The sequence below is a fragment of the Lampetra fluviatilis genome, chromosome 67, assembly GCF_964198595.1.
Source record: "Lampetra fluviatilis chromosome 67, kcLamFluv1.1, whole genome shotgun sequence".
Classification (NCBI taxonomy): Eukaryota; Metazoa; Chordata; class Hyperoartia; order Petromyzontiformes; family Petromyzontidae; genus Lampetra; species Lampetra fluviatilis.
This window is the reverse complement of record NC_136341.1, coordinates 3,133,501-3,158,536: the sequence shown is the minus strand read 5'-3', so window position 1 is coordinate 3,158,536 and position 25,036 is coordinate 3,133,501. Positions and strand designations below refer to the sequence as shown.

The 25,036-nt window shown below is 51.0% G+C and overlaps 1 protein-coding gene across 1 annotated transcript; it reads left to right on the top strand.

The window, feature by feature from the left end:
- The first annotated feature begins 162 nt into the window (after positions 1-162).
- On the top strand, positions 163-24,798 carry LOC144952441 (beta-arrestin-2-like). Its single transcript, XM_078882847.1, has 11 exons — positions 163-182; positions 2,467-2,497; positions 5,942-6,002; positions 7,532-7,576; positions 10,087-10,304; positions 11,343-11,402; positions 12,822-12,889; positions 13,748-13,868; positions 20,289-20,373; positions 23,866-23,938; positions 24,657-24,798. Exons 1-11 carry the CDS (start codon positions 163-165, stop codon positions 24,796-24,798), a joined length of 924 nt encoding a protein of 307 aa, XP_078738973.1.
- Positions 24,799-25,036: the final 238 nt, after the last annotated feature.

Genomic DNA, 25,036 nt, shown 5'->3' with positions numbered 1-25,036 from the left:
ACCACCATCACCACCATTACCACCACCATCACCACCATCACCACCACCACGATCACCACCACCACCATCACCACCACCATCACCACCACCATTACCACCATCACGACCACCATCACCCTAATCAACGCCTCTCTTCCTCTCAAACAGGAACTCCAACTCAAGATGGCCGCTAAATCAGCACAGTGAGTGGTGGTGATTGTGTGCACGCACAAAGACAAAGATCCCCCGTGTAGCCTTCACATGCAGTAGGGGCAAGTGCTGTTAGCGAGTAGCAGCAGCGCTTGTGAAGGCCGGCACGGCACACGAGGGGGTGGGTGGGTGGCCAGCACCACGCCCGGCCGCCTTTGTTTCTCTTGTTAGCAATGTTCACTACACGCAGCTCCAGGTACTCATTTGAGGCTGAGTCGACCTAGTGGGGAGGCCACAGGGACCGGTTCGGGTAATCGCTGGTTCGTAGGGCATCCATCAATCAATCTCTACCCTCTCTCTCTCTCATCTATCGATCTCTACCCCCTCCCTTACTGGCAAATGAGGTTCCAATGGTGACACGTGACCGGTTAAGTCTACACAGGGGCCCCCCAGGTGGGGGCTAGGGGGGGGGTCACGTGTCAGGGCCGATATCCTGCTGGAGGATTCTAGAAGGTGGTCGTCGTGGCTAAGGGCGGAGCCAGCCACGCCACGGAGGATATGTGCCGGTGTAACAGGCTGTAGTAAACCACCAGGCCGTAGTAGTTCAAGTTCAAGTTTCATTTATACAGGTAGGAACGAAGTGAACCAGCCTACAATAGATTATATCGTCCGTCCGATGTCCGATTAGGTGTAGCAACATCGCCCCCTACTGCAAACACTTGGCAGGACCCTACAAAAACCTTTAGACTCAGTGAGGCTTTCCTGGCTAAACAAGTGTAACATTCCCTTATAATTCCCTGAGATAGTTTTCTAATTCCCTGAGATAGCTTTTAATTTAAACATTTAAATGAAAAATTAACTCATTTCCTGACATAGTTTTTAATAAAAACATTTAAATAAAAAATTAACTCACAGCGGCCTAAAGCCTACAGCTAGGCCTAAAGCCTAGAACTAGGCCTCAAACTCTCCCTTCGTATCGTACCCCCGCGTGTGTGAAAGGGAGTTAATGTTTAACAATGTTACATTCCCTCATGTTTTTAAATAGAAACATTTACATTTAAAGCTTTTACATAAATAATTAAAACATTTAAATTAAAAATTAACTCAAATCGGCCTAAAGCCTACAGCTAGGCCTAAAGCCTAGAACTAGGCCTCAAACTCTCCCTTCGTATCGTCCGATTAGGTGTAGCAACATCGCCCCCTACTGCAAACACTTGGCAGGACCCTACAAAAACCTTTAGACTCAGTGAGGCTTTCCTGGCTAAACAAGTGTAATAATACATGATGTTTATGTTCTTTGGTTATTCGTTCCTACCAGCCCACCCCGCAGGGTCCTGTTTATGTTGTAACTAGTGTAGTTAGCCTGGGTGGTCCACTACCATCGGTTGTTATGTGGTGAAGGGGCAGTTATCCCTTTGTGTTGGTATAATTGCTTTCGCGACCAATATTATTCATAAAAAAACTTTTTTGGGTTAGATCGCGTTATTTATAAATGTGTCGTAAATGTTGTGGTTTCACTCTTCAACACACCGGTGGGCAAAAAGTAGTGAACTATTTTGTCTTTTCACCATTGGAACCTCATTTGCCAGTAAAAAATATGATCATTGGTTTTATTACTCTTCTATCTGGCAACAAAACTGACACCTTTTTGCAAGGAGTCATGTTTGCATAGACCACAATACCTGCAGTCATAATGCAAACAAAAAACACATAACTCTGGTAATGTATGCACTGTCCTTGAATTTGATTGGTCCACACCCGAGACAGCTTTCCTTAGAGCCTAGTCTCACATGGGTTGGACCAGATGACGCCAAAAGGCGGACAACTCAAAGACAATGCCGAGCTCTCATACTCTGATGGTGCATTGTCTTTGAGTTGTGCGCCTTTTGGCGTCATCTGGTCCAACACCATGTGAGACTAGGCTCTAAGGAAAGCTGTCTCGGGTGTGGACCAATCAACTTCAAGGACAGTGCATACATTATCAGAGTTATGTTTTTTGTTTGCATTGTGACTGCAGGTATTGCGGTCTATGCAAACATGACTCCTTGTAAAAAGGTGTCAGTTTTGTTGCCAGATAGAAGGGTAAAAAAAACAATTATCATATTTTGTCAACGTGACACTTTTTTGCTGATTGGCCGTGTCGGGTGGTGGAGGGTTACGACACATTTATAAATAACGCGATCTCACCCAAAAACGTTGATTATGAATCAATGAATGTGTTGCTTCCAAAGAGTACGTCTGCAACTCAGTTGAACTCACTACATCTACACCAACTCAAGCACCTAGTACGTAAAGTGGCTCCTGTCAAGGTTCTTATCTATGTTGTTTCGTTTGCAGTGTCTTCAAGAAAACCAGCTCCAATGGGAAGGTAAGAGTGGGTGGGTGGGTGAGTGATTGGGTTAGTGAGTAGGTGACTAAGCACAGGGTGTTTGAAACAAGATGGACCCGTCTTCTTGGTTCTTTCGGTAAAGTCACCACGTAGAAGGGAAGTAATAAAATAATAAAAATGAAACATAATAAAATTATTCTCACGACGTTTCGGCCACAACGCAAGCAGCCGTCCTCAGGTGAAGACCAGTTCTGTCGGACGCTATCTCCCCGTCAGACCTGGTCTTTACCTGAGGACGGCTGCTTGCGTTGTGACCGAAACGTCGTGAGAATTGTATTTTATTATGTTTAATTTTTATAATTGTATTACTTCCCTTCTACGCGACTTTACCGAAAGAACCAAGAAGATGAACTCTTACCACTTGAAAGTGATGGGCATAGAGTGGGAGGGGCATAGAGTGGGAGGGGCATAGAGTGGGAGGGGCATAGAGAGGGAGGGGCATAGAGGGGGCGGGGCATACAGAGGGCGGGGCGTAGAGAGGGAGGGGCGTAGAGAGGGAGGGGCATAGAGAGGGAGGGGCATAGAGTGGGAGGGGCATAGAGGGGGCGGGGCATACAGAGGGCGGGGCGTAGAGAGGGCGGGGCGTAGAGAGGGCGGGGCGTAGAGAGGGAGGGGCGTAGAGAGGGAGGGGCGTAGAGAGGGAGGGGCATAGAGAGGGAGGGGCATAAAGTGGGAGGGGCATAGAGAGGGCGGGGCATAGAGAGGGAGGGGCGTAGAGAGGGAGGGGCATAGAGAGGGAGGGGCATAGAGTGGGAGGGGCATAGAGTGGGAGGGGCAGATAGTGGGAGGGGCATAGAGGGGGCGGGGCATACAGAGGGCGGGGCGTAGAGAGGGAGGGGCGTAGAGAGGGAGGGGCGTAGAGAGGGAGGGGCATAGAGAGGGAGGGGCATAAAGTGGGAGGGGCATAGAGAGGGAGGGGCATAAAGTGGGAGGGGCATAGAGAGGGCGGGCGTATAGAGGGAGGGGCATAGAGTGGGTGGGGCATAGAGAGGGAGGGGCATAGAGAGGGAGGGGCATAGAGTGGGTGGGGTGTAGAGAGGGAGGGGCATAGAGAGGGAGGGGCGTAGAGAGGGAGGGGCTTAGAGAGGGAGGGGCGTAGAGATGGAGGGGCATAGAGAGGGAGGGGCACAGAGAGGGAGGGGCATAGAGTGGGAGGGGCATAGAGTGGGAGGGGCGTAGAGAGGGAGGGGCATAGAGAGGGAGGGGCGTAGAGAGGGAGGGGCATAGAGAGGGAGGGGCACAGAGAGGGAGGGGCATAGAGAGAGGGCGGGGCGTAGAGAGGGAGGGGCACAGAGAGGGAGGGGCATAGAGTGGGAGGGGCGTAGAGAGGGCGGGGCGTAGAGAGGGAGGGGCATAGAGTGGGAGGGGCATAGATGCCTCTCCCAGCGCACAGACAGCCCCTAGCCTCAGTCATTCTCAAGACTTCACCGCCTCAACGTTGGATAGGTCGCACGGAACCCCAAGACTTGGCGCTACACTCTTGGCCCCCAAGATCACCCCCAGACATCACCACACCCTGCGAGTTTTTCTTGTGGGGATACGTCAAAGACCCTGTTGTTTTTGTGCCACCGTTAGCGACTAATCTGGATGACCTCACAGACAGAATCACGGCAGCGGTGACTTCAGTGGAAGGGGACACTTTGAGAGGCGTTTTGGACGAATTCAACTATCGTCTCGATTCTAGATTTGAAGCTTTCGTGACTGCAATGATGCATACTCTTAGTTCTTTCGGTAAAGTCACGTAGGTAAAAAAATGAAATAAAAATAAAACTTTTATTTTAATTTTTTTAAATTAATTTAAATTCTTTCGGTAAAGTCGCGTAGGTAAAAAATGAAATTAATATTAATACAAATAAAATAATAAATTATATTATTTTATTTTTATTACTTTTAATTATTTTATTTTTTATCAATTTTAATTTCAATTTTTTACCTACGTGACTTTACCGAAAGAACTAAGAGTATATATCGTCTCGATGTTGTCCGTACAGCAGGTGCAGGGCACATAGAGCATTTATAAAGCGGTCAGTAAAACTTCATAACTCGTTAAACCGTTTGTAATTTTTGTGTAATTTTAACGTGTTGCCATCGTGAAATATACAGCTTTGAAATTGGGTCCATCATTTTTAAACACTCTGTATATAGGTGAGTTAGTGGATGAGTGAGGGGATGTGTTAAAGAGTGGGTGAGTGAGTGTGTGGATCAATGAGTGCATGTAAGTGCATGGATGGGTGAGTGGGTGAGTAGATGAGTGAATGGATGGGTGAGTGAGTGAGTAGATGAGTGAATGGATGGGTGAGTGAGTGAGTAGATGAGTGAATGGATGAGTGAGTGAGTGGGTAGATGAGTGAATGGATGGGTGAGTGGGTGAGTAGATGAGTGAATGGATGAGTGAGTGAGTGAGTAGATGAGTGAATGGATGAGTGAGTGAGTGAGTAGATGAGTGAATGGATGAGTGAGTGAGTGGGTAGATGAGTGAATGGATGGGTGAGTGGGTGAGTAGATGAGTGAATGGATGAGTGAGTGAGTGAGTAGATGAGTGAATGGATGGGTGAGTGGGTGAGTAGATGAGTGAATGGATGAGTGAGTGAGTGAGTAGATGAGTGAATGGATGAGTGAGTGAGTGAGTAGATGAGTGAATGGATGAGTGAGTGAGTGGATGAGTGGGTGGGTAGATGAGTGAATGGATGAGTGAGTGAGTGGGTATGTGATTGGGTCAGTGGATGAGTGAGTGAACAGATGAGTTTGTGGGTGAGTGAGTGGATGAGTGAGTGGATGAGTGATTGTGTAAGTCAGTGGATGAGTGAGTGAGTGTGTGGATAAGCGAGTGGATGAGTCAGTGAGTAGATGAGTGATTGGGTGAGTGAGTGGATGAGTGAGTGGGTGAGTGAGTGGATGAGTGAGTGAGTGAGTGTGTGGGTGAGTGAGTGTGTGAGTGAGTGGGTGAGTGAGTGGATGAGTGAGTAGATGAGTGAGTGGGTGAGTGAGTGCGTGTGTGGGTGAGTGAGTGTGTGAGTGAGTGGATGAGTGAGTAGATGAGTGAGTGGTTGAGTGACTGAGTGAGTGAGTGGGTGAGTGGGTGAGTGGGTGAGTGAGTGGATGAGTGAGTGAGTGAGTAGATGCGTGAGTGGGTGAGTGAGTGGATGAGTGAGTAGATGAGTGAGTGAGTAGATGAGTGATTGTGTGAGTGGGTGAGTGAGTAACTGGGTGAGTGAGTGTGTGAGTGAGTGGGTGAGTGGATGAGTGATTGTGTGAGTGAGTGAGTGAGTGTGTGAGTGATTGTGTGTGTGAGTGAGTGAGTGAGTGTCTGGTGGTATCCCAAATGCTCACCACTGGTGGTTCTGTGTGCCGGGCTGTGCTCCGTGGTGGACTACATGGTGGACTCCGTGGTGGACTACGTGGTGGACTACGTGGTGGACTCAGGTGACAGTCTACATGGAAAAACGAGACTTTATCGACCATCTGGACCACGTGGATCTGGTTGGTAAGTAATCATCAACGTCATCAGCATGAGCATCATCAGCAGCATCATCATCAGCATCATCAGTGGCATCGACATCAGCATCGTCATCATCATCGTCATCATCATGAGCATCATCAGCAGCATCATCAGCAGCATCATCAGTGGCATCAACATCAGCATCGTCATCATCAGCAGCATCATCAGCATCATCAGTAGCATCAGCATCAGCATCGTCATCATCATCAGCATAATCATCAGCATCATCAGCAGCATCATCAGTAGCATCAGCATCAGCATCGTCATCATCATCAGCATCATCAGTAGCATCAGCATCGTCATCATCATCATCAGCATCATCAGTAGCATCAGCATCATCATCATCATCAACATCATCATCGTCATCATCATCAGCATCATCAGTGGCATCAACATCAGCATCGTCATCATCATCAGCATCATCATGAGCATCATCAGCAGCATCATCGTCAGCATCATCGGTGGCATCAACATGAGCATTGGCATCATCATCATCAGCATCATCATCGTCATCATCAGCAGCATGATCAGCAGCATCATCATCAGCATCGTCATCATCAGCAGCATGATCAGCAACATCACCAGCATCATCAGCAGCATCATCAGCAGCATCATCATCAGCATCGTCATCATCATCAGCATCATCAGTGGCATCAGCATCGTCATCATCATCAGCATCATCATGAGCATCATCAGCAGCATCATCGTCAGCATCATCAGTGGCATCAACATCAGCATTGACATCATCATCAGGAGCATCATCATCATCAGTAACATCATCAGCATCATCAGCAGTAGCTTCGCCTGGCACAGTAGGGGGGGTACAGCTGGTGGTGCATCTACTGGTCATCTCAGTCAGCCAACCAATGGCACCCGCTGGGTCTGTCACGTGACCTCCTGCTGCACCTAGCCTGGCACAGTAGGGGGCACAGGTGGTGCATCTACCGGTCATCTCAGTCAGTCAACCCGTGGCACCTGCCGGGTCTGTCCCGTGACCTCCTCCTGCACCTAGCCTGGCACAGTAGGGGGTTAGAGCTGGTGGTGCATCTACTGGTCACGTCAGTCAGCCAACCCATGGCACCCGCTGGGTCTGTCCCGTGACCTCCTCCTGCACCTAGCCTGGCACAGTAGGGGGTTAGAGCTGGTGGTGCATCTACTGGTCACGTCAGTCAGCCAACCCATGGCACCTGCTGGGTCTGTCTCGTGACCTCCCTCCTGCACCTAGCCTGGCACGGGCGCCGTTGTGACGTCACCGCCACTTAGTGGCAAATGGCGGGTGTTGGTATCGGAGTGGGGAGCGGTGGGTGTAGTGGTTAGCGCTACCTTCACAGGTGCTGCTGCTACTCGCTACTCACAGCACTTGCCCCTACAGCCTGTTAGAGGCTACACGGGGGACCTTTGTCTGTGTCTACCTTCACAGGTGCTGCTGCTACTCGCTACGAACAGCACTTGCCCCTGCAGGCTGTTAGAGGCTACACGGGTCACCTTTGTCTGTGTCTCTGTGCGTCTCACAGACGGAGTCGTGTACGTGGACCCGGCTTACATCAAAGGCCGCAAAGGTAACGGGAGAAAGGGGGGTGGGGCGGGGGGGGGGTTCGAAATAAAGGGGCCGTCCCTAAATGACGTCACGCGATTTGGGACCGATTTTCAACCCCCCCCCCCTCCACCCCCCTTCGTCACACGACGTCACAAAGCTCTGCATATGACGTCACACAGCTCTGCCCCCCCCCACCCCTCAAACATGACGTCACAAAGCTCTGCCCCCCCCACCTCAAATATGACGTCACAAAGCTCTGCCCCCCCCCCCTCAAATATGACGTCACAAAGCTCTGCCCCCCCCCATCCCTCAAATATGACGTCACAAAGCTCTGCCCCCCCAAAAAAATGCTTAAAATCGCTTTAAACTATTGTCATTGTAGTGCATATTTAATGTGGCGCTGTACTCTGATGTTGTAGGAGAAAACATTTATTAAAACGTCAATTTAATTAAGTAGAACGTGTTGATTTAAAGCTTTCGTGACTGCAGGGATTCATCTTCTTGGTTCTTTCGGAAAAGTCATCACGTAGAAGGGAAATAATAAAAAAATAAAAATAAAACATAATAAAATACAAAAATAAAACATAATAAAATACAATTCTCAAACATAATAAAATACAATTGTGAGAATTGTATTTTATTTCGATTTAAAGCTTTCGTGACTGCAGGGATTCATCTTCTTGGTTCTTTCGGTAAAGTCACGTAGAAGGGAAGTAATAAAATAAGAAAGAAAAATATAAAACGATAAAAATTCTCACAACTTGTGAGAATTCACAATTTGTGAGAATTTTTATTGTTTTATATATTTTTTATTGTTTAATATTTTTATTTTTATTGTTTTATATATAAACACTAAAAATTCTCACAAATTGTGAGAAATTTTTTTGTTTTATATATTTTTTATTGTTTGATATTTTTCTTTTTATTGTTTTATAAATTTTATTTTAGTATTTTTATTCTATTATTTCCCTTCTACGTGACTTTACCGAAAGAACCAAGAATATAAGTAGAACGTGTTGTCTATGTTTATTTATAAAGTTGCGCATTTTGATGTGACGTCACATTTCTCACCCCCTCCCCCCCTCGTCACACATCGTCTCAAATCTCTGACCCCCACCCCCACTAGGTGCGTGACGTCATTTATGGACGGCCCTAAAATAAAAAATAAAAACATGAACGTGCCGCTGTTGTTGTTGTTGCTGTTGTTGTTGTGGCCGCTGTTGTTGTTGTTGTTGCTGTTGTTGTTGTGGCCGTGAGTGTTGTTGTTATTGTTGTCGTTGTTGTGGCCGTGAGTGTTGCCCTGAGTGGTGGTTATTGTTGTTGTTGTTGCCGTGACTGTTGTGCTGAGTGGTTGTTATTGTTGTTGTTGTTGTTGTGGTGGTGGCCGTGACTGTTGTGCTGAGTGGTGGTTATTGTTGTTGTTGCCGTGACTGTTGTGCTGAGTGGTGGTTATTGTTGTTGTTGTTGTGGCCGTGACTGTTGTCCTGAGTGGTGGTTATTGCCGTTGTTGTTGTTGTTGTTGTGGTGGTGGCCGTGAATGTTGCCCTGAGTGGTGGTTATTGTTGTTGTTGTTGTTGTGGTGGTGGCCGTGAATGTTGCCCTGAGTGGTGGTTATTGCCGTTGTTGTTGTTGTTGTTGTTGTGGTGGTGGCCGTGAATGTTGCCCTGAGTGGTGGTTATTGTTGTTGTTGTTGTTGTGGTGGTGGCCGTGAATGTTGCCCTGAGTGGTGGTTATTGTTGTTGTTGTTGCTATTGCCGGCGGCTGTTGCCTTGGCCATTGCCATGGCCATTGTTGTGGCTATTGTTGTGGTCATTGTTGTGGCTATTGTTGTGGTCATTGTTGTGGCTATTGTTGTGGCTATTGTTGTGGCTATTGTTGTGGCTATTGTTGTGGCTATTGTTGTGGCCATTGTTGTGGTCATTGTTGCCGCCATTTATGTGGAAATTTTCGTGGCCATTGTTGTGACTATTGTTGTGGCCATTGTTGTGGCTATTGTTGTGGCTATTGTTGTGGCTATTGTTGTGGCTATTGTTGTGGCTATTGTTGTGGCCATTGTTGTGGTCATTGTTGCGGCAAATTTCGTGGCTATTGTTGTGACTATTGTTGTGGCTATTGTTGTGGCCATTGTTGTGGTCATTGTTGCGGCAAATTTCGTGACTATTGTTGTGACTATTGTTGTGGCTATTGTTGTGGCCATTGTTGTGGTCATTGTTGCGGCAAATTTCGTGACTATTGTTGTGGCTATTTGCCGCCATTGTTGCCGCCATTGTTGTGGAAATTTTCGTGGCTATTGTTGTGGCTGTTGTTGTGGCTATTGTTGTGGCTATTGTTGTGGCCATTGTTGTGGCTATTGTTGTGGCCATTGTTGTGGCTATTGTTGTGGCTATTGTTGTGGCCATTGTTGTGGCTATTGCCGCCATTGTTGCCGCCATTGTCGCGGCAATTTTCGTCGCCATTGTCGTGGTTATTGCCGTGCCCCTGATCGTCTATCCCTGCCATCGCCATCGCCGCTGTCACCCGCTGCCGCTGCAGTGTACGTGTCCCTGACGTGCGCCTTCCGCTACGGCCGAGACGACATGGAGGTGATCGGCATCCCGTTCCGGCGCGACATCCACGTGACCCACCGGCAGCTCTACCCGCCGTGCCAGGGCCCGCCCGCCACCACGGCCGCCACGGCCGCTGCCACCAGCTCCCTGCAGGAACGCCTCCTGCACAAGTTGGGCGGCACGGCCTACGCCTTCAGCTTCAGCGTGAGTGAGGAGAGGTCGCAACCGGGTACCCGATACCCGTACCATACCCGATAACTGGCCGGGTACGGGTAGCCGGGTATAGGGTAGGGTACGGGTAGGGTATAGGTAGGGTACGGGTAGGGTACGGCCAGGTACGGGTACCCGTTTGCGACCCTGGTGCGGCCGGGTACGGGTACGGGTGGCTGCACGTGACTCACCCCAACCAATGAGTGAGAAGGCCGTGAGTCACTGGTGAGTCACCGTTTGTCACTCATTTCCCAACGTCTTGTCTCTTCTCACAATTCAAGTTCCTAGAATCAACCCACCCGCGCCTGCAACATGGCTTCATCCCAGAGGTCGCAATCAGGTACCCGATACCCGTACCCTACCCGATACCCGGCTACCCGTACCCGGCCGGGTACGGGTAACCGGGTACCCGGTTGAGACCCTGGTGCGGCCGGGTACGGGTACGGGTAGGCCGTGAGTCACTGGTGAGTCACCGTTTGTCACTCATTTCCCAACGTCTTGTCTCTTCTCACAATTCAAGTTCCTAGAATCAACCCACCCGCGCCTGCAACATGGCTGACGTGGTCGACGCAGTGGACTAACGTAGAGAACTAACGCAGTTGACTAACACAGTGGACTTCCATCATGAACTAACGCAGTGAACTAACGTGGTGGACTAACGCGGTGGACTAACGCGGTGAACTAACGCACCACATAGAGAGAGATCGACCCCGCACTTTCCCTTACAGCCCTCGAGGCTACCTGGGGCACCTTTATCTGTGTGTCTGTTCCCAACCGTCTTTGTCTCCCCCCCCTCCCCACCCCCTCCCCCCCCTCCCCACCCCCTCCCCCCCCTCCCCCCACTCTCCCCACTCTCCCCCCCTCCCCCCACTCTCCCCCCCCTCCCCTCCCTCCCCCCCACTCTCCCCCTCTCCTCTCCTCCCCTCCCTCCCCCCCACTCCCCCCCTCTCCCCCCCCTCCCCCCCACTCCCCTCTCCCCCCCCCTCTCCCCACTCTCCCCCCCCCTCTCCCCCCCCCCTCCCCCCCCCACAGATGCCCCAGAACTTGCCCTGCTCGGTGACGATGCAGCCGGCTCCCTGCGACAAGGGCAAGGTGAGTGGTGGGGGCCCTGCCCACTCCACTGGTGGATGGGGGGAGGGGGAGGAGGGTGGAGGAAGGGGGGAGGAGGTGGGAGGGGGAGGAGGGGGGAGGGGAGGGGAGGAGGGGGGAGGGGAGGGGAGGAGAGGAGGGTGGTGGGAGAGGAGGGAGAGGTGGAGGAAGACGAGGGGGGGGTAGAGAAGGGGGAGGGGTGGAAGAGGAGTGAAGGAGGGGCGGGAGGAGGGAGCGGTGGCGGAGGGGGGGAGGGGAGGGGTGGGGGAGGGGAGGGGAGCGGTGGGGGAGGGGGCGGTGGGGGAGGGGAGGGGGTGGGGGAGGGGAGGGGAGCGGTGGGGGAGGGGGCGGTGGGGGGAGGGGAGGGGGCGGTGGGGGAGGGGAGCGGTGGGGGAGGGGGGGGGAGCGGTGGGGGAGGGGGGGGGAGCGGTGGGGAGAGGTGGGGGAGGGGGTGGAGTGCCCCGTGACCTCCTGCCAGCGGGCGTTCGACACTTCACGTGGCCTCAAGGTGCACATGGCCTGGCACAAGCGTCGTGGTGACGTCACCGCCACTTAGTGGCGAATGGCGGTTGTTGTTGTGTGTATTTATATGTGTGTGTGTATGTGTGTGTGTATGTATGTGTGTGTTTGTGTGTGTATGCGTGTGTGTGTGTATGAGTGTGTGTGTATGTGTGTGTGTATGAGTGTGTGTATGTGTATGAGTGTGTGTATGTGTGTATGTGTGTGTATGTATGTGTGTGTGTATGTGTGTGTGTATGTGTATGGGGAGCGGTGGGTGTAGTGGTTAGCGCGCTGTGCAATGAACCTGGCGACCCCGGTTCGATTCCCGCTCACGGCCAACATCAGTGACGATTATCTGAACCGGTGCTGGGCCTCCTCTAGGTCGACTCAGCCTGAAATGAGTACCTGGTGCGGTGTGTAAACATCGCCACTGGGGAGACAAAGGCGGTCGGGCGTGGTGCTGGCCACCCACCCCCTCGTGTACCGTTCCAGCCTTCACAGGTGCTGCTCGCTAACAGCACTTGCCCCTACAGCCTGTTAGAGGCTACACGGGGGGCCTTTGTCTGAGCTATGAGTCTGTGCCTGCTGCTGCTACTGGCTAACAGCACTTGCCCCTACAGCATGTTAGAGGCTACACGGGGGGCCTTTGTCTGAGCTATGAGTCTGTGCCTGCTGCTGCTGCTACTGGCTAACAGCACTTGCCCCTACAGCCTGTTAGAGGCTACACGGGGGGCCTTTGTCTGAGCTATGAGTCTGTGCCTGCTGCTGCTACTGGCTAACAGCACTTGCCCCTACAGCCTGTTAGAGGCTACACGGGGGGCCTTTGTCTGTGCCTGCTGCTGCTGCTAGCTAACAGCACTTGCCTCAATGGTTCTTAGTATTGAAGGCTACCTGGGGGTGCTTTATCTTTGGCTGCTGCAGTCCTGCGGAGTGGACTTCGAGGTGAAGGCGTTCTGCTGCGAGAAACTCGACGAAGACATCAAGAAAAAGTGAGAGGGGGGGAGGGGGAGGGGAGGGGGGGAGGGAGAGACAAAGACGGCCGGGCGGGGAGGTGTCCTATCTTCTTACAAATCGATTCAGACACATATTGATCAACCCCGTGGTGCCCCTTTTAACCGTCAACGTTCATGGGGAGAGAATTTAACATTGGAGTCTGTGGGAGAATTTAAGATTGGAGACTATGGCGAGATTTCGATTTAAAGCTTTCGTGACTGCAGGGATTCATCTTCTTGGTTCTTTCGGTAAAGTCACGTAGAATGGAAATAATAAAATAATAAAAATAAAACAATAAAATACAAAAATAAAACATAATAAAATACAATTCCCAAACATAATAAAATACAATTGTGAGAATTGTATTTTATTTCGATTTAAAGCTTTCGTGACTGCAGGGATTCATCTTCTTGGTTCTTTCGGTAAAGTCACGTACAATGGAAATAATAAAATAATAAAAATAAAACATAATAAAATACAAAAATAAAACATAATACAATACAATTCCCAAACATAATAAAATACAATTGTGAGAATTGTATTTTATTTTGATTTAAAGCTTTCGTGACTGCAGGGATTCATCTTATTGGTTCTTTCGGTAAAGTCATCACGTAGAATGGAAATAATGTTGATGTTGATGATGCTGTTGATGATGTTGATGATGATGTTGCTGCTGATGATGATGTTGATGATGTTGATGTTGATGATGTTGATGCTGATGTTGATGATGATGTTGATGATGATGTTGATGTTTATGATGTTGATGATGATGTTTATGATGCTGTTGATGTTGATGATGTTGATGATGATGTTGATGATAATGCTGCTGATGTTGATGATGATGTTGTGTGTAGACACTCGGTGAGTCTGCTGATCAGGAAGGTTCAGTTCGCCCCGGAGAAGCCCGGAGTGATTCCATCCGGGGTCGCGAACGTGGACTCAGAAGTCACCATGAACGCCTCGCTCGACAAGGAGGTGACCCCCTCACTCACCTACTCACTCACCTACTCACCTACTCACCTACTCACTCACCTACTCACTCACCTACTCACCTACACACTCACTCACCTACTCACTCACCTACTCACCTAGACACTCACCTACACATTCACTCACCTACACACTCACCTACTCACTCACCTACTCACTCACCTACTCACTCACCTACTCACCTACACACTCGCTCACCTACTCACTCACCTACTCACTCACCTACACACTCACCTAGACACTCACCTACTCATTCACCTACTCACCTAGACACTCACCTACTCACCTACTCACTCACCTACTCACTCACTCACCTACTCACTCACCTACTCACTCACCTACTCACCTACACACTCACCTACTCACTCACCTACTCACCTACACACTCACCTACTCACTCACCTACTCACCTAGACACTCACCTACTCACTCACCTACTCACTCACCTACTCACCTACACACTCACCTACTCACCTACACACTCACCTACACACTCACCTACTCACCTACTCACTCACCTACTCACTAACACACCTACTCACTCACCTACTCACTGACCTACACACTCACCTAGACTCTCACCTACACACTCACTCACCTACTCACTCATCTACTCACTCACCTACACACTCACCTACACACTCACTCACCTACTCACTCACCTACACACTCACCTACTCACCTACACACTCACCTACACACTCACCTACTCACTCACCTACTCACTCACCTACTCACTCACTCACCTACTCACCTACACACTCACCTACACACTCACCTACTCACTCACCTACTCACCTACACACTCACCTACTCACTCACCTACTCACCTAGACACTCACCTACTCACTCACCTACTCACTCACCTACTCACCTACACACTCACCTACTCACCTACACACTCACCTACACACTCACCTACTCACCTACTCACTCACCTACTCACTAACACACCTACTCACTCACCTACTCACTGACCTACACACTCACCTAGACTCTCACCTACACACTCACTCACCTACTCACTCATCTACTCACTCACCTACACACTCACCTACACACTCACTCACCTACTCACTCACCTACACACTCACCTACTCACCTACACACTCACCTACACACTCACCTACTCACTCACCTACTCACTCACCTACTCACTCACTCACCTACTCACCTACACACTCACCTACTCACTCACCTACTCACTCACTCACCTGCACACTCACGTACTCACTCACCTACTCACTCACCTACTCACCTAGACACTCACCTACACACTCACCTACTCACTCACCTACTCACTCACCTACTCACCTACACACTCACCTACTCACTCACCTACTCACTCACCTACTCACTCACCTACTCACCTACACACTCGCTCACCTACTCACTCACCTACTCACTCACCTACACACTCACCTAGACACTCACCTACTCATTCACCTACTCACCTAGACACTCACCTACTCACCTACTCACTCACCTACTCACTCACTCACCTACTCACTCACCTACTCACTCACCTACTCACCTACACACTCACCTACTCACTCACCTACTCACCTACACACTCACCTACTCACCTAGACACTCACCTACTCACTCACCTACTCACTCACCTACTCATCTACACACTCACCTACTCACCTACACACTCACCTACTCACCTACTCACTCACCTACTCACTAACACACCTACTCACTCACCTACTCACTGACCTACACACTCACCTAGACTCTCACCTACACACTCACTCACCTACTCACTCATCTACTCACTCACCTACACACTCACTCACCTACTCACTCACCTACACACTCACCTACTCACCTACACACTCACCTACACACTCACCTACTCACTCACCTACTCACTCACCTACTCACTCACTCACCTACTCACCTACACACTCACCTACTCACTCACCTACTCACTCACTCACCTGCACACTCACGTACTCACTCACCTACTCACTCACCTACTCACCTAGACACTCACCTACACACTCACCTACTCACTCACCTACTCACTCACCTACTCACCTACACACTCACCTACTCACTCACCTACTTACTGACTCATCTACTCACACACCTACTCACTCACTCACCTACTCACTCACCTACTCACTCACCTACACACTCACCTACTCACCTACTCACTCACCTACTCACTCGGCTACTCACTCACCTACTCACACACTCACCTACTCACTCACCTACTCACTCACTCATCTACACAATCACCTACTCACTCACCTACTCACCTACTCACTCACCTACTCACTCACCTACTCACCTACACACCTACACACTCACCTACACACTCACCTACTCACCTACACACTCACCTACACACTCACCTACTCACTCACCTACACACTCACCTACTCACTCACCTACTCACCTACACACTCACCTACCTACTCACCTACCCACTCACCTACTCACTCACCTACTCACTCACCTACTCACCTTCTCACCTACTCACTCACCTACTCACCTACTCACTCACCTACTCACTCACCTACACACTCACCTAATCACCTACTCACCTACACACTCACCTACACCCTCACCTACTCACCTAATCACTCACCTACTCACTCACCTACTCACTCACCTACTCACCTACACACTCACCTACTCACTCACCTACTCACCTACTCACCTACACACTCACCTACTCACTCACCTACTCACTCACCTACACACTCACCTACTCACCTACATACTCACCTGCTCACTCACTCACTCATCTACTCACCTACACACTCACCTACACCCTCACCTACTCACCTACTCACTCACCTACTCACTCACCTACTCACTCACCTACTCACCTACACACTCACCTACTCACTCACCTACTCACCTACACACTCACCTACATACTCACCTACTCACTCACCTACTCACTCACCTACTCACTCACCTACTCATCTACACACTCACCTACACCCTCACCTACTCACTCACCTACACACTCACCTACACACTCACCTACACACATACTCACCTACACACTCACCTACTCACTCACCTACTTACTCACCTACACACTCACCTACTCACCTACTCACCTACACACTCACCTACACCCTCACCTACTCACCTACTCACTCACCTACTCACTCACCTACTCACTCACCTACACCCTCACCTACTCACCTACTCACTCACCTACTCACCTACTCACCTACTCACTCACCTACTCACCTACACACTCACCTACACCCTAACCTACTCACTCACCTACACACTCACCTACACACTCACCTACTCACCTACTCACCTACACACTCATCTACTCACTCACCTACTCACTCACCTACACACTCACCTACTCACCTTCCCACTCACCTACTCACTCACCTACTCACCTACACACTCACCTACACCCTCACCTACTCACCTACACACTCACCTACGTACTCACCTACCCACTCACCTACTCACTCACCTACTCACTCACCTACTCACCTTCTCACCTACTCACCTACTCACTCACCTACTTACTCACCTACACACTCACCTACTCACCTACTCACCTACACACTCACCTACACCCTCACCTACTCACTCACCTACTCACCTACTCACTCACCTACTCACCTACTCACTCACCTACTCACTCACCTACTCACCTACACACTCACCTACACCCTCACCTACTCACCTACACACTCACCTACTAACTCACCTACACACTCACCTACACACTCACCTACTCACCTACTCACTCACCTACTCACTCACCTACTCACCTACACACTCACCTACTCACTCACCTACTCACATACTCACTCACCTACTCACCTACACACTCACCTACCTACTCACCTACCCACTCACCTACTCACTCACCTACTCACTCACCTACTCACCTTCTCACCTACTCACCTACTCACTCACCTACTTACTCACCTACACACTCACCTACTCACCTACTCACCGACACACTCACCTACACCCTCACCTACTCACCTACTCACTCACCTACTCACCTACTCACCTACTCACTCACCTACTCACCTACACACTCACCTACACCCTCACCTACTCACCTACACACTCACCTACTAACTCACCTACACACTCACCTACTCACTCACCTACTCACCTACACACTCACCTACTCACTCACCTACTCACCTACACACTCACCTACTCACTCACCTACTCACATACTCACTCACCTACTCACCTACACACTCACCTACTAACTCACCTACACACTCACCTACTCACTCACCTACTCACCTACACACTCACCTACTCACTCACCTACTCACCTACCAACTCACCTACCCACTCACCTACTCACTCACCTACTCACTCACCTACTCACCTTCTCACCTACTCACCTACTCACTCACCTACTTACTCACCTACACACTCACCTACTCACTTACTCACCTACATGCTCACCTACACCCTCACCTACTCACCTACTCACTCACCTACTCACCTACTCACCTACTCACTCACCTACTCACCTACACACTCACCTACACCCTCACCTACTCACCTACACACTCACCTACTAACTCACCTACACACTCACCTACTCACTCACCTACTCACCTACACACTCACCTACTCACTCACCTACTCACCTACACACTCACCTACTCACTCACCTACTCACATACTCACTCACCTACTCACCTACACACTCACCTACTAACTCACCTACACACTCACCTACTCACTCACCTACTCACCTACACACTCACCTACTCACTCACCTACTCACCTACCAACTCACCTACCCACTCACCTACTCACTCACCTACTCACTCACCTACTCACCTTCTCACCTACTCACCTACTCACTCACCTACTTACTCACCTACACACTCACCTACTCACTTACTCACCTACACGCTCACCTACACCCTCACCTACTCACCTACTCACTCACCTACTCACCTACTCACCTACTCACTCACCTACTCACCTACACACTCACCTACACCCTCACCTACTCACCTACACACTCACCTACTAACTCACCTACACACTCACCTACTCACTCACCTACTCACCTACTCACTCACCTACTCACTCACACTACTCACCTACTCACTCACCTACCTACTCACCTACCTACTCACCTACACACTCACCTACACCCTCACCTACTCACTCACCTACTCACCTACTCACTCACCTACTCACCTACTCACTCACCTACTCACTCACCTACTCACCTACACACTCACCTACACCCTCACCTACTCACCTACACACTCACCTACTAACTCACCTACACACTCACCTACACACTCACCTACTCACCTACTCACTCACCTACTCACTCACCTACTCACCTACACACTCACCTACTCACTCACCTACTCACATACTCACTCACCTACTCACCTACACACTCACCTACCTACTCACCTACCCACTCACCTACTCACTCACCTACTCACTCACCTACTCACCTTCTCACCTACTCACCTACTCACTCACCTACTTACTCACCTACACACTCACCTACTCACCTACTCACCGACACACTCACCTACACCCTCACCTACTCACCTACTCACTCACCTACTCACTTACTCACCTACTCACTCACCTACTCACCTACACACTCACCTACACCCTCACCTACTCACCTACACACTCACCTACTAACTCACCTACACACTCACCTACTCACTCACCTACTCACCTACACACTCACCTACTCACTCACCTACTCACCTACACACTCACCTACTCACTCACCTACTCACATACTCACTCACCTACTCACCTACACACTCACCTACTAACTCACCTACACACTCACCTACTCACTCACCTACTCACCTACACACTCACCTACTCACTCACCTACTCACCTACCAACTCACCTACCCACTCACCTACTCACTCACCTACTCACTCACCTACTCACCTTCTCACCTACTCACCTACTCACTCACCTACTTACTCACCTACACACTCACCTACTCACTTACTCACCTACACGCTCACCTACACCCTCACCTACTCACCTACTCACTCACCTACTCACCTACTCACCTACTCACTCACCTACTCACCTACACACTCACCTACACCCTCACCTACTCACCTACACACTCACCTACTAACTCACCTACACACTCACCTACTCACTCACCTACTCACCTACTCACCTACTCACTCACCTACTCACTCACACTACTCACCTACTCACTCACCTACCTACTCACCTACCTACTCACCTACACCCTCACCTACTCACTCACCTACTCACTCACCTACTCACCTACTCACCTACACACTCACATCTCGTTGTCCACCTCTCATTGTCCACCTCTCATTGTCCACCCCTGGTTGTCCCCCCCTGGTTGTCCACCCCTGGTTGTCCACCCCTGGGTGGACACGGCCCAGGTTTACTACCACGGCCAGCCGATCAAAGTGAACGTGGCCATCCAGAACGGCTCCAGCAAGCACGTGAAGAAGATCCGACTCACTGGTGGGTGGGGGGGGGTGAGAGGGTGGGGGGGGGGGGAGGGTGGGGTGGGGGGTGGAAGGGTGAGGAGGGGTGAATGGGTGGGGAGTGAGAGGGTGGGGGGTGATTGGGTGGGTGGGGGTGAGAGGGTGGGTGGGGGTGAGTGGGTGGGGGTGAGGGGGTGGGGGTGAAAGGGTGGGGGGGGGGAGAGGGTGGGTGGGGGTGAGAGGGTGGGTGGAGGTGGGTGGGTGGGGGTGAGAGGGTGGGGGTGAGAGGGTGGGGGGGTGGGGGTGAGAGGATGGTTGGGGGTGAGAGGGTGGGTGGGGGGGGGGGGGTGAGTGGGTGGTTGGGTGGGGGTTAGTGGGTGGGGGTGAGTGGGTGGGGTTGAGAGGGTGGTTGGGGGTGAGAGGGTGGGTGGGGGGGGGTAAGTGGGTGGTTGGGTGGGGGTGAGAGGGTGGGGGTGAGAGGGTGGGGGGGGGGAGAGTGGGTGGGTGGGGGTGAGAGGGTGGGTGGGGGTGGGGGTGAGAGGGTGGGTGGGTGGGGGTGAGAGGGTGGGTGTGTGGGTGAGAGGGTGGGTGGGTGGGGGTGAGAGGGTGGGTGTGTGGGGGTGAGAGGGTGGGTGGGGGTGAGAGGGTGGGGGGGGGGTGAGTGGGTGGGTGGAGGTTGGTGGGGGTAGGGGTGAGTGGGTGGGTGGGTGAGTGAGTTAGTGGTGAGTGAGTGAGTGAGTAGTGGGTGGTGAGTGAGTGAGTGGTGAGTGGTGAGTAAGTGGTGATTGAGTGAGTGGTGAGTGAGTGAGTGGTCAGTAGGTGAGTGAGTGAGTGGTGAGGGAGTGAGTAGTGGGTGAGTGGGTGAGTGAGTGGGTGGGTGAGTGGTGAATGAGTGGTGAGTGAGTAAGTGGTGAGTGAGTGGGTGAGTGAGTGAGTGAGTGGTGAGTGGGTGAGTAGGTGGGTGAGTGAGTGGTGAGTGAGTGGGTGAGTGAGTGAGTTGTGAGGGAGTGAGTAGTGGGTGAGTGGGTGAGTGAGTGGGTGGGTGAGTGGTGAGTGAGTGGTGAGTGAGTAAGTGGTGAGTGAGTGGGTGAGTGAGTGAGTGGTGAGTGAGTGAGTAGGTGGGTGAGTGAGTGGTGAGTGAGTGAGTGAGTGGTGGGTGACTGAGTGAGTGAGTGAGTGAGTGACTGACTGACTGAGTGAGTGAGTGGGTGAGTGAGTGGGTGGGTGAGTGAGTGGTGAGTGAGTGAGTGGTGAGTGAGTAAGTAGTGGGTGAGTGAGTGACTGAGTGAGTGGTGAGTGAGTGAGTGAGTGGGTGACTGAGTGAGTGAGTGAGTGACTGACTGACTGAGTGAATGGGTGAGTGAGTGGGTGGGTGAGTGAGTGAGTGGTGAGTGAGTGGTGAGTGAGTGAGTAGTGGGTGAGTGAGTGAGTGAGTGAGTGACTGAGTGAGTGGTGAGTGAGTGAGTGAGTGGGTGACTGAGTGAGTGAGTGACTGACTGACTGACTGACTGAGTGAGTGAGTGAGTGAGTGGGTGGGTGAGTGAGTGAGTGGTGAGTGAGTGGTGAGTGAGTGAGTAGTGGGTGAGTGAGTGACTGAGTGAGTGGTGAGTGAATGAGTGAGTGGGTGACTGAGTGAGTGAGTGACTGACTGACTGACTGACTGAGTGAGTGAGTGAGTGGGTGAGTGAGTGAGTGGGTGGGTGAGTGAGTGGTGAGTGAGTGAGTGGTGAGTGAGTGAGTAGTGGGTGAGTGAGTGACTGAGTGAGTGGTGAGTGAGTGAGTGGGTGACTGAGTGAGTGAGTGACTGACTGACTGAGTGAGTGAGTGAGTGGGTGAGTGAGTGGGTGGGTGAGTGAGTGGTGAGTGAGTGAGTGGTGAGTGAGTAAGTAGTGGGTGAGTGAGTGACTGAGTGAGTGGTGAGTGAGTGAGTGAGTGGGTGACTGAGTGAGTGAGTGAGTGACTGACTGACTGAGTGAATGGGTGAGTGAGTGGGTGTGTGAGTTAGTGAGTTGTGAGTGTGTGGTGAGTGAGTGAGTAGTGGGTGAGTGAGTGAGTGAGTGACTGAGTGAGTGGTGAGTGAGTGAGTGGGTGACTGAGTGAGTGAGTGAGTGACTGACTGACTGACTGACTGAGTGAGTGAGTGGGTGAGTGAGTGGGTGGGTGAGTGAGTGAGTGGTGAGTAAGTAGTGGGTGAGTGAGTGACTGAGTGAGTGGTGAGTGAGTGAGTGAGTGGGTGACTGAGTGAGTGAGTGAGTGAGTGAGTGACTGACTGACTGAGTGAATGGGTGAGTGAGTGGGTGGGTGAGTGAGTGAGTGGTGAGTGAGTGGTGAGTGAGTGAGTAGTGGGTGAGTGAGTGAGTGAGTGAGTGAGTGACTGAGTGAGTGGTGAGTGAGTGAGTGAGTGGGTGACTGAGTGAGTGACTGACTGACTGACTGAGTGAGTGAGTGAGTGAGTGAGTGGGTGGGTGGGTGAGTGAGTGAGTGGTGAGTGAGTGGTGAGTGAGTGAGTAGTGGGTGAGTGAGTGACTGAGTGAGTGGTGAGTGAATGAGTGAGTGGGTGACTGAGTGAGTGAGTGACTGACTGACTGACTGACTGACTGAGTGAGTGAGTGAGTGGGTGAGTGAGTGAGTGGGTGGGTGAGTGAGTGGTGAGTGAGTGAGTGGTGAGTGAGTGAGTAGTGGGTGAGTGAGTGACTGAGTGAGTGGTGAGTGAGTGAGTGGGTGACTGAGTGAGTGAGTGACTGACTGACTGAGTGAGTGAGTGGGTGAGTGAGTGGGTGGGTGAGTGAGTGGTGAGTGAGTGAGTGGTGAGTGAGTAAGTAGTCGGTGAGTGAGTGACTGAGTGAGTGGTGAGTGAGTGAGTGAGTGGGTGACTGAGTGAGTGAGTGACTGACTGACTGAGTGAATGGGTGAGTGAGTGGGTGTGTGAGTTAGTGAGTTGTGAGTGTGTGGTGAGTGAGTGAGTAGTGGGTGAGTGAGTGAGTGAGTGACTGAGTGAGTGGTGAGTGAGTGAGTGGGTGACTGAGTGAGTGAGTGACTGACTGACTGAGTGAGTGAGTGGGTGAGTGAGTGGGTGGGTGAGTGAGTGAGTGGTGAGTGAGTAGTGGGTGAGTGAGTGACTGAGTGAGTGGTGAGTGAATGAGTGAGTGGGTGACTGAGTGAGTGAGTGACTGACTGACTGACTGAGTGAGTGAGTGGGTGAGTGAGTGGGTGGGTGAGTGAGTGGTGAGTGAGCGAGTGGTGAGTGAGTAGTGGGTGAGTGAGTGACTGAGTGAGTGGTGAGTGAGTGAGTGAGTGGGTGACTGAGTGAGTGAGTGACTGACTGACTGACTGAGTGAGTGAGTGGGTGAGTGAGTGGGTGGGTGAGTGAGTGAGGGGTGAGTGAGTGAGTGAGTGGTGAGTGAGTGACTAGTGGGTGAGTGAGTGACTGAGTGAGTGGTGAGTGACTGACTGACGGAGTGAGTGGGTGGGTGAGTGAGTGGGTGGGTGGGTGAGTGAGTGGTGAGTTTCACGTTGTCTCTCTTCACAGTCGATCAAATCTCTGACGTGGTTCTCTACTGCCAGGACAAATACACCAAGGTGGTGTGCAGCCTGGAGCCTGCGTACGTAGCAACACCATCACCACCATCACTACCATCATCACCCCCACCACCACCATCATCACCATCAGCACCATCACCACCACCACCATCACCTCCATCACCACCATCATCTCCATCATCACCATCACTACCATCACCACCATCATCACCACCATCACCACCACCATCACCACCACCATCACCACCACCATCATTACCATCACCACCATCATCACCACTCCACGATGTTGTTGTTTTTGTTGTTGTTGTTGTGGGGGTTTTTGTGGTTCTTGTAGTGGTGGTTGTTGTAGTAGTGGTTGTGGTAGTGGTTGTTGTTGTGGTTGTTGTTGTAGTGGTGGGTGTAGTGGTTGTTGTCGTTGTGGTTGTTGTTGTAGTGGTTGTTGTTGTCGTTGTGGTTGTGGTTGTTGTTGTTGTGGTTGTTGTTGTAGTGGTTGTTGTGGTTGTTGTTGTTGTTGTGTAGGGACGTAGTAGGTCCCAAGTCGAGCCTGAGCCAGGTCTACTCGCTGTTGTTGTTGTGGTTGTTGTTGTGGTGGTTGTTGTTGTTGTGGTTGTTGTAGTGGTTGTGGTTATTGTTGTGGTTGTTGTTGTTGTTGTGTAGTGATGTAGTAGGTCCCAAGTCGAGCCTGAGCCAGGTCTACTCGTTGTTGTTGTGGTTGTGGTTGTTGTTGTAGTGGTTGTTGTTGTTGTGGTTGTTGTTGTTGTGGTTGTTGTTGTGTAGTGATGTAGTAGGTCCCAAGTCGAGCCTGAGCCAGGTCTACTCGCTCACTCCGCTGCTCGCCAACAACCGCGAGAAACACGGCATCGCCCTCGACGGCAAACTCAAACACGAGGACACCAACCTGGCATCTACCACGCTGTGAGTCACTCACTTAGTCAGTCACTCACTCAGTCACTCACTCACTCACTCAGTCAGTCAGTCAGTCACTCAGTCACTCACTCAGTCACTCACTCACTCAGTCAGTCAGTCACTCAGTCACTCAGTCACTCACTCACCCACTCACTCAGTCACTCACTCACTCACCCACTCACTCACTCAGTCACTCACTCAGTCACTTAGTCACTCAGTCACTCACTGCGAGAAACACGCATCGCCCTCGA